Below are 11,214 nucleotides of genomic sequence, written 5' to 3'. Positions count from 1 at the left end.
GAGCAGGGAAAGCTGGGAACAGAAAAGAAGCATTTCACGCTCTCGGCTGAGTCACCGAAGTGTATAAAATCAAGGCCCAGCAATCGGAGCCACACAGAGGGAAGGCACGAGGCATCAGGACTTCTGGACAGGTATGTACAAGCGGATGCGGTTTAAAGCCAGGGACTAAGATTAAATCTAAGGCCAGGATCCAGCAGTCCCATTTCTCCCATCCTCTCCCTGCCATGTGCTTGGAATCCAGCAGCTCCAGTGACCAGAAAGCCCTGAGGCTCCTCAGCTCTTGCCCGGTTCCAGATGACAAGAAGGACATGGGCAACTGAATTTTACTATTTTGCTGGTCCCTACTTAAAACCTGGGATGGCAGCAACAGATGACGGTCTGGACAAGACCTGGCACCATTCAGGGAACAGTAAATAGCTATAAAGGTTTGCAGTAAATCCAAGCTATTTCATACTACTTGGAGTTTCTGTGTCCCCGTGTCCCCGTCCCCCCCCCGTAATATATTTTTGGATGAGGAATGATCATTATGATGCCTGGCAACACAAACGACAGCTCAGTAAGAAAAGCACTAGTTTGGGGCTGTGGTTAATTCCCTCTTCTGACACAGATTTCCTGTGCAGCCTTGGACCAGTCATTTAGGACTTTTTTTCTTTTTTTTGGTTTTTTTTTTTTTTAATGGCAAAAGACAAAGCTGTGGTGGGACAAGGAGAGAGCACAGAGGGAACCATAACACTGAATAACATGCTTCTTGGTACCCAGGCCTTTGGGGCCCTGATCCAGGAGCACACTCTCCGTTTCCTGACCACTTTGACCTAAATGTGGTTCAGGAGCTGCATTTTCAGCATGTCCTTTCCCCAGCAGCTGGAGCGCACGCCACGCCTGCGGCACCCACCTGCAACAGGGTCCCAGCCCTGCCACAGCCTGGCAGCCAGGCTCTGGGGCTCTGCCAGCAGTTCAGGGCAGAGAGCAGAGGAGGGGGGCGAGTCCCAAAGCACCTTTGGGGTCCCCACCATGGCTGTTGCTCAGAACAGGGCAGAACTGCCCTGGCAGAGCCCACGCGAGCCCCGGGCTTCTGCTGTTCCAAATTCTGCTAAGGGAAGGAAAGCCCTTCATAACATAGGAAAGGCACTTTTACCTACCCACCCCATTGCAGCTCAGCCCAGTTAGGTCTCTTATGTCCTTCAACATTCAACAACCCTCTTCTGCCTTTGGATCTATGCATTTGCTTTGTACAGACAACCTCACAGAAATAAAAATCCCCTGCCAGTCACACCCAACCCACCCCTGTTGCTTGGGTACCATCCCATTAGATAACTCTTCCTGGTGGGCTGGCCAAGCTGGTCACTATGCAGCAGGGCAGCCCTGTGGAGAGCAATACACAATCAGGTATAAAAGTCAAGTCCCATAACATGGCAGCTTGTCCAGTATAGTACCAACTGGTATTTTTATACTGGAGTAGCAGTGGCAGTCCCTCACACCCCCATCCTGCCCAGAGGCAGCTAAGCAGGGCAACGGAGGAGCCCACCTTCTGCACTGTTGCTGTTCTGTGTACCAGGCTGGTACTGAGGGCGCTGGCGTGGGAACCAGACACACGATGATGATGATACAACTTGGTTGTTTTCTGCATGAAAAACTGTAGGTATGCTTAGACTAAGATGGCATGATACTTCTGTCCCCAAGGGCTCATGTTTACTTAGGCTGAATTACAGAAAAGACATTAATTTACACTTCCTCTGGATGCAGTAGGAAACAACTTACCAATGTTTCACTTTTAAATAGCTGTAGCTGCCTGGAGGGATTTAATTTAGCTCTTAATGCTGATGTTTTGTTTTCCCCTCCCTGAAACAAAAACCAAACAGATCTTGCAAGTTAATTGCAAGCCACTTAGGAAAAGGATGTTTTCACGCTTGCTCGTCCTCTCTCTGCTGGTGGGGAACGCAGCCTTGGGCTCGGTGAGCAGAGCAGAGCCTGCAGCATCCAGGGACATCACCACCTTTTTCCAGCTGGCTCAGGAAGACTCCTGGGAGACCGTTAATCTCACCAGCATGTCCTGTGAGAATCGGAAGAACAGGACCTGGATCACCCTGCAGCTGACCAACAGCAGCCTGACAGCTTTCCCCGTCTGCCTTCCGGAGGCCCTGGAGACCTTGGATCTCAGCAACAACCTCTTAGAAGAGGTGAACGGCACGGAGATAGCAAACCTCCCATGGCTGCGCACCCTCTCGCTGAGGCAGAACCATCTCCAAGCAGTTAGGTGGGGATCTGAAGCCCTCAGCAGTCTCCTCTTCCTGGACTTAAGCTTTAATAAACTGTTGTCTGTGCCATCATGCCACAGCTCTGCCTTGCCTAACTTACGGTGGTTGTCCCTGGCTGGAAACCCACTGATTGAAATCCAGCCACTGGCTTTTTCCTGTTACCCTCAGCTACAGTTTCTGAACCTCTCTGCCACACTGCTCGGGCAGGATGACAGCAGAGGAATTAGGGAATCTGCTTTTGCCATCAGCACATCTCCCAGTGAGGCCATGAACATGCCTGGAAACACCATCACCATGCTTGATCTGAGCGGGACCTTTCTTGAGAAAAGTAAGTTTCTGGATTTCCCACTATAAACATGGGGCTTGGTCAGGCCGGGGGGAGCAGAAGCCTTGCTGGGATGATGGCTTCCATCCTGGCTGAGCCCCGGGGTGGAGGGGGAACACCCTGTTCTGACAGCTGCAAACAGCTGGTCCAAGTGTGCGATGCACCCTCCAGCTGTGATGCAACTGCTGAGTGGAAACCCTCACAAAGACCAGCTTCCTGAAGGAAGGGCAGAGAACAGACACCATCAAACAGGGCTATTTGTCCCACTGTCGTCCCCCACCTCTATCCTAATTCCACTGTTAGCCCTGAGATCAGCTGTGGGACACGCAGGAGGAAATTAATTTCCCTTTCCAGACTGACTACTGAAATCTTTCTTTGTCTATTGCCACAGTTAAGCTCTGCTTTATACTGCTGTATTATACCACACAGAGAGAGGCTTTTTGTGTCAACCACAACAAGCCAAATACTTCCGCACAATCCCTGCCCTAAGTGATTCACAGCATCATTTTTTCCTTTCCTCTGCCTCCCCTGCCAGCCTCTGTTTATAACTGAGGTGCTGAGCTGGACAGATGTTATATGCATTGCCCAGCTGCTTTCAGCCTGGGGCAGAGCCAGGACCTCAGGGACCCCTCAAACAAGAGGTTTCACCTCAGCTCACATTTAAGAGACCCCCCCACCAAATTTCCTCCATGAATTTGCCTAATCCCTCTTGTGATAGTGAGTTACACAACTCAGTCATGGGATGGAAAAGCACTGTTGGATAAGACCTATTCTTTCAGTTTCATGCCTCTCGGCTCTTTTTCCTGTGCTAGGAGAAATAAATTATTTGCCATTCTCACACCAGTCAGGACTTTGTAGACCTCTCTAACCTCCCCCCACCTACCACTTTTCTGGGCAGAGAAATCCTTGTTCATTTAATCTCACATAATAGGAAAGCTATTCCATATCTCTTATCAGCTTTATTGCCCTTCTATCTTCCCTTCTTTCCCTCTGCCCTACGACAGCATGACCTGCAGGTAATCTTACAAAAATGTGATTGCATGCATGTTTATACACTGCTGCATTGATTTTTGTTCTATTCCTTTCCCAGAAAGGATAGCTGCAGAAGACTGCAGAGGTATTTTATATGTATGAATCCAAACCTTTTTTCTAAGCAGAAATCCACAGGAACAGTCTATTTGGGCAACAGGTATAAACCCTTTTTTTCTGCTCCAGTTCAACCAGAGTGGACCAGAGACTTGCCCAACCTCAGATCACTTCACCTGACAAAGATGACACGATTAAGAAACCTCGATACTGACTTCTTCAAGTCCATGCCTGGTCTCCGAGAGCTGAATTGTCAAGACTCCCGCTCACTGGGTTTTGTGAAGACAGAGATGTTTGACAGTGCTCCTCATCTGAGCCATCTCTCATTTGAGAAGTGAGTTGTTTTCTTTTTTGTTCTTCCTCACTTAACATTCCCCTTTGCCTCACAGCACCGAGGTGCCTGGGAACCGATTTTTATGCAGTTTGCTTGTTATCAAATATTCAGGAGGGAGGTATGGGCTTGCATGCCATGAAGAAACACGCTGTCGTGTACTCAGATATGCCATGCAAAGCGTGTGATGTAGACCTCATACAGCAGAAGAGCTGATACAGCCCAAAGAGGTGGCATGAGACTCAGCACAGTTACTGGTTGCTTGAGATCACATCCAGTGATTCATCCAGCAGTGTTAAGATTAGCATAGACCCACTGAAGCCCACTTGCGATACAGACCATGCTTCCAACACCTGCAACGGCAATGTCTCACCAGAGGAGAAGCAGGTCACTGAAGATGCCTTCCTCTACAAAGGATGAATGCTGACAGTGTCCTAAAATCTGCACCTTGGAAGCAGTCAAGAATCCTGTCCCTCCCACTTCTAGTATGAGAGTTTAATATAGTTCCTGGTTTAGCATTAGTAAAAGCAATGGTGTAGTCTTTATTCTAGAGGTAACACCTCAGTGTGATTTACTTGCTATGTCACGCTCCTGTTGAGATACTAAGGGAAACAAAAGTCTGAAAGTGATTTATAAGAGTAGGTGAACTGCACACAGAACGGTCAGCACAAAGGAAAATATTTGGAGAGCACCTTAAAAGATTTCTATAATATAGGCCCAGATTATAAACATATCAGAAAACAAACACTGGAGCACTGACTGTGCTCTAGGAAACAGTTTCAGGAAAATAAATCCTGAATAATATAAACAGCGAAAAAACCCCAATGGATTCCATCCCCCACTAGACTGCCACACTGAATTTACACAGCACTTTACCTGCAGGAATATCAGTGCTAAAGTGCTGAAAACAATCATGACCCAAACTTAAAAACCAAAGGAGTAGCAGTTAAAGCCATAGGCAAAAGGCGGCATCTTCTGAGCACTCAGACTGCAGCTGGGATCACGTTATCACACTCTTTCTGCAGCTGGGACATCTTAACAGTAAAGACAAGCAAGGTCTTCCGGTATTAGTCATATGACTTTAGTAGGTGAGAGTCTATATTATGAAACAGGCAATTAACGTGACGAGGATGATTGGCATAGACAAAGTCAAGCCATTACAAGCAGACTGAGAAAGAAGCTAGAGAAACGGTATAGTATAAAAGTGCAGCTGAATGCACGACGGCAGAGAGATCATCTTTCACAGAAGACCCTTACCAAACGCTAGCTCATTTCCCTTCCAGTTCCCATCTCTACAGGTGTTACCCCCTTAACGATGCTTTTGTTATGCTTTAACACACAGCAGCTACGCTCTGCAAATTAGAGAGGTGGGCAGGTATTAGCCTGGACTTAAAGTGCAGAATGGTGGTGTTGATAACCAGCTGCTTCCAAGGGAACAGGGAATAGTGCTTTGTGTCTTACACAGTCTGGGACACTAAGCACACTCTGGCCCTTGGAAGGTAGCTGAGCGTTTGCTAAGTATTACATTTCTCATCTTGTAGCTGTAACCTGAGTTCCTTTAATCCTTGGAATACCAATTCATCGGGTAACATCATCATCAACTTGTACGGAAATCCCCTGTTATGCGACTGCCAGCTCTCCTGGCTGCTCTCCAAGCCCAAGAAAGTTGTGCTGCAAAAGTAAGTGAGTTCAAGGAGATAAAGTAATGCTCTTCAGACACGACTTAAATGTGTAAGTTATTTGGGGAGCAAACATTTGCTACCATCTAAGTTATTCAAATTCCTTGTGTGCTCTTCACTTCCACAAGAGGTCGAAATGCAAAATAAAGTCCCTTTCAGGGGCAAAGCATGGCTGAATTATACTTGAATGTGGACAAATGCGATGGGCACATGCAGAACAGTTGAAAGTGTTATTAGCTGTAGATTCTACTTTAAAGTGAGAAGAGCTTATTTTCTCTGTTTTGGTTCGTATTTCTCTATTAGCTGGAGATAAAAAATGAGCTGGCTTGGTAGCTTTGATGGGCCACCACTGGGAGCAGAAGCTGGAAGACTTTGCATGAACTTTAGCAAATTATTTACTCTCTGCCTTTGAATTCCCAAGCCTAGATCAGCACAAGCAGTCAGCAAACCCCCTTGCAAATAGCCCCATTTGTCACCTATTGTTTCCATGCTCTCCTACAGTTTTACAGACTAATTATAATAAGCTGTACTTAAAAGAAGTGCTTTGCATGTGTATGATCTCTCTTACTTTTAAAGGCCACCAAGAAGATTTGTCATCCGTAGAGGAGAGAGTGTAGAGGAGAGAACGGGAAGTAGACTGTTAAAATTAGATTGTTTCTCATCAGGATGGGCTTAGCAGTTGCATTCTTTACAAAAACATGCAATGTCTCAGTAAAGAAAGAACGCTTAGTCATTTAAAAGCACATTTAAAAGCACAGCTTCAGCTGCCTAAACCAACTAGCTTAAGGATCCTGGGGACCCTGTTACATCTCTCTGTGTATGTTTTCCTCCTAGGGCATTAAAGTCTGACCCTTTACAACAAGGTGTCTTCAACCCCAACACTCTTGCTAAGGTCCTTGTAGCAAGGGATGCTTCCCCTCAGGCAAAAGATAGTCCTGCACTTTACAAAACCAAAAAGCCAGTCAGCTAAGTTCCCAGTGCTGTATAAAGCCATCTGTCAAGCACAGGACTATCGTTAAGACAAGCTAGCTTTGGTTTAGGTTTCATGTCTTCTTCAATATAAAGACTTGTTTTGGGACAGCAGGTTGCCAATTCCTATCCAAGCAGCCTTACAGGAGCCTGTAATGTTCTCGTGGAACTTCTCTATTCTAACGTGTCCCCTCTGCAGGGCTTGGGAGACCTTTTGCAACACATCCCAGGAAGATTGGGGCAGACCTTCAACATCTCTTTCACTGCCAGAGCTCTACGATAAATGCCAGTCTGAGAGAAACGTTATGCTGCCTGATTCAAACACACCCTCTCCTGAACACCATGCTTTCAGCCTTACCAGTTACGATGCTGCTACTGAAGTAGCAACAACAGACTCTGCTCTGCTAACCAAAGATATTTATACCAGCTCTCTAATTCAGAGGAATGTAATGAGCACAACTGCAGCCAACCCAACTGAGCTGATGTTCACAAACACTAACGGTTCCTCCCAAAAGGAAGAGGCAGTTTCCGAATCCATGAGCCACCCCCCTTCCTTGGCATCCATAACCACCTCCCCAGGTTTTCTCATAGAGCTCTACAGTGACTCCTTGGATTATGGCTCCACAAGTCCAACTGAAACGGAGCAGCTAAAGAGAGAGCTCAGAACGACCGATGCGACCGTTCCCCAGGAAGGCCCATTCAGCCAGCCCACTAGTGATTATTCTACTAGAGCAACAGGAACCCCCGATGCCACTGACCATTATATCCACTCCTTTGCCACTCACACTGGGGAAAGTACACTGCAAACGAGCCTACCACGGCTGAACTCCACGGGGACCAGTGCTCGGCCAGAGCCTGCATCCACCAGATCACTGATACAGTATATAGATGACTATGATTACGATGAACAGTCGACTAAAACCCCAGTGCAACTGGCTTACATCCCCTGTGACTACAACCCTTGCAGACACCTGCAGAAGCCATGCAGTGAACTTCAGAGTGCATCCCTATGTTTATGTCCCGGCGTGTCAAGGGAAGATGAGGTTCCAGATCCACCAAGGCTCAGAGAGGTGTCTGAAGTGACAGACAGCTCTGCACAGGTACACTGGTGTGCCCCAAATTCCATTGTCCACACCTATGAGCTGATGCTTCGCGCCCAAGGCAATGAAGACAGACAGGTTATCCTGGACAATATTTATTCCACAGCAAGGCAGTATACTCTGTATAATCTATTGCCATACACCACCTACCACATTTGTGTGACTGCTTCGAACAAAGCAGGGTCAAGCCAGACAGCAAATCAGAACACTCCAGGTAATTCATGCACTAGATTTAAAACAAAACCCAGCTACAAGTCTGTCTTTGCTGCTCTGTCTGCAGCAAGTGGACTCTTTCTCATTTCCACAATTATTTTGTCCATATGTCTGTGTAAGGCATGTAAAAAGCCTCAGAGTGAACAATATGGTACACATTTAGTGTCTTATAAGAACCCAGCATTTGATTATCCGTTAAAACTACAAACCACTAATTAGCTCTAGGTGATTGTTCTACACATTCAAAGCTCACTGTCTCTATCACCTTGGTATGTTTTCATGAGACTCTCAAAATGTCCTTCAGCAAAACAATGAAACATCAGACTTCATAGTTTCTATAGCTTCTATGTTTCTAAGGGAGAGAAAAATACAAAAAACTAATAATGAAGGTAGCCAAACAGAAAAAAGCCTTTGGGCTCTTGTTCATGTGCTAAGCATCAGCAAACCTGGACACCAACCCTGAAAAGTTGTTTTTATAATCACCTACAAATATACTAGCATCCATTTCACACACTGAGCGGCTGCCTTGCCAGCTGTCTGCCTTCAGTATCTCTCATGGATACAGTCTGCTGAAAGCCATGATCCAAGATGCATCTAGCTAAGGCAGATAGACTCTGCTTTTATTCATGTAAGTGAAGCTGGATGTTCAATTTGTTCTAATGTCCATATAAGGTACTATCCAAAAAGAGAATATTACTGGAAGGAGTGAGATGAAGGTCTCCTTGGGCTCAGCGGCAAGGTGCTATGCAGATTTAACTACATTAAATAACTCTGGTGACTGCAACTGCTCAGCACAAGTTCAGTTCAGAAACAAGAAACATGAAGATTAATTGTAAAAAAGAACAGTGCAGGATCCCTAGGGCAGGGGTAATTGTTTTCTTCGGTTTTCCGAAAAATGTTTTCCACAACTGAGGCTTCCAAGCACTACCACAGTACCAATTTACAGGCAGTACATTTTACAGTACAATTTATAGTTTGCAGTACAGCCATAACCCACAGAAGATGGGAGCACATTACTATTTGCTTCACAACTGATTTTAAGCAGAGATGATTGCTCAGTCCCATCTACAGATTTAGCAGGCTGATGATTTACCTCATACAGAGGCAAAGAGCCAAGTAATGAAAGAATTTAATGTGTATGTTGCTGAGACTTGAAAAACTGAAATCCCATCCACAGCAGCAGACAATTATGCAGGCGTTTTTCAAATGTACTTTTGGGTGCTGATTTCTGCAACAAAAATAATCAGAGATGCTGAGAATCCCAGTTCTTCAGCAGCTTTGAGCTTGCCATTAAAATTCAAAGCGATGTTTGTGTAAGGGGTAGCTTTTGTCCCAATTGAATACTTCTTATTCAGAGACCCATAGGTTTATGTTCCAGTAGCTGTGTTTCTGCTGCTGTATACTGCTGTATAGATACAACATGCAAAATCCCCCCAGATCTCAGAGAGTGAAAGATGCTATACAGTATAAGAGAGTCTCTATTCTGTTAATTTTTTAATACTTCCAGTATTAATGGAAATAAAAGCTACAGATCTTTGTTAAAGACCTAGATCTTTGTGTTGTCTTTACCATCTAGAACATTTAGCCTGATAAATTTACTGAAACATTTTGTTGTTTCGGTACAAACTTTCAGCATGTAGTAAAATAATGGTTTTATTATGGTAAATTTGTGTTATCTGATGTCGTAAGAGCTTTAATTTTGTATGTGCATAAGGTGGCCTGTGCCATCCTCACCACTACGGGCTTGCGGTCCTTTCATGCAAGTTTGTCCTTTCCCCTACCCCAGTACTGGGAATGACACCATCATTGGACAGATGTCGGTTGCAAATTCCCGCCGTGCCCATCCTGAGCTGCTGAGCTTGGCTGAGCCTGGGGACTCAAACTCACAATAGAAGTGAAATGCAAATGGAGAGGCCAGGATGGCATCACCTGTCACATTGAAAATCTCTTTTGTTTTCACATGCTGGTAGTTCAGACCTTTCTTTGTTTGGACTTAGTTTTTCATATTTATTTCCAGCCTGGTTTTTCCCTGCATTTTCTGGAAGGTCTAGTGAACAGGCACAGATGATACTTTAACTTCATTTGAAGTGAGCAGGAACCTTCAGTCTTTGACTCATTATTCTAAACTGGGGCAGAGATCATATACTCCCTTGTGGTTGCACAACAAACCTCTAAGCAACCTTGACTGGGGTCTTTGATATTACCAGAAGCAGAAACAAAAAGATTTGTGAATAGCAATTTATATAGTCTTGAAGATTAGCTCTAGACGGGCAGGACAAAAAAAGATACTGCAACTGAAAATTAAGATTGTTCCAGCTTAACTACAAGTTAGTCCAAAGCTCTCTTAAAATAAGATTTTGAGAGGATACATCCAACTACCCTTTACAACATTGCAACTCATAATCACGGCAACACCTAACTAGAAAACCACAAAGCTCAACAGAAGATCTGCCAGTAACAGGATTTGACTTCCTCAAGGGTCAGTGATCAGGTTCACTGTGTACCCAGAAGCACAACCTTGTTTCAACCTCAGTCTCCTGAATCTTTTCCCACCATGAGGTGCAGGTTTATCACAACTGATTCCTCCAACCAATTCTCACTCCAGCCTCTCCTGACTTTTCACAGGTCTTCACTGCCTTCAAGCCAAGGCAACATGTCAGACCCTCCTGTTCTTTAGAAGTGCCCTTCCTGGGAGCCAAACAAATATATAAGTCCCACTCCCACATCCCCCACTTGCTCCAACTTAAAGTAACCCTCAACAGCCCAGTTTCATCTGGGCTGATAAACCGTCCTGAAGCCCAGATCCCCTGGCCAGGGGTAGTGCCACTTCCTCGCCTGATCACCCTCCACCCTTTTACAAGTGGGATTTAGCAGCAGGATTCAAAACAGAGGATTTTTATTTATCTACACCTATGGTAAGTATGAGTGCTCAGGCGCAGAAGTTCTTTTTTCCCCCCCCCCACTACCACTTTATAGTTTCACCAGAGTTAATTTTAGTAATGACCAACTTTACTCTGTTGTCTTATTTTCCTCTCTTTGAATCAGTGCTTCTCTTACTTCACTTTTTCCTGATGTCTGTGCTAAGCTACATCCAGTCTTCCTTAGATATATTATATACATATATATATATACACACACACTCTGAAATAATTTTCAAGTTATGAAAGCTAATGGCTTTATTCTGCCATCTTTCAAAAATTCCAGCTTGGATTAAAAAGTCCTCCCCTATATTCCCACCCAGAACTCACATGTCTTG

General features: G+C 45.1%; 1 protein-coding gene across 1 annotated transcript; it reads left to right on the top strand.

Moving 5' to 3' along the window:
• Nucleotides 1–9,507, top strand: LRRN4 (leucine rich repeat neuronal 4). Its single transcript, XM_075088196.1, has 5 exons — nucleotides 1–131; nucleotides 1,860–2,583; nucleotides 3,796–4,000; nucleotides 5,539–5,676; nucleotides 6,845–9,507. The coding sequence occupies exons 2-5, from the start codon at nucleotides 1,896–1,898 to the stop codon at nucleotides 8,175–8,177; spliced, it is 2,364 nt and encodes a 787-aa protein (XP_074944297.1). The 5' UTR covers nucleotides 1–131; nucleotides 1,860–1,895; the 3' UTR covers nucleotides 8,178–9,507.
• The last annotated feature ends 1,707 nt before the right edge of the window (nucleotides 9,508–11,214 follow it).

Source organism: Phalacrocorax aristotelis, chromosome 3, assembly GCF_949628215.1.
Source record: "Phalacrocorax aristotelis chromosome 3, bGulAri2.1, whole genome shotgun sequence".
Lineage (NCBI taxonomy): Eukaryota > Metazoa > Chordata > Aves > Suliformes > Phalacrocoracidae > Phalacrocorax > Phalacrocorax aristotelis.
Note: the sequence above shows the minus strand (reverse complement) of the source record. Positions and strands in the feature narration are given on the sequence as shown.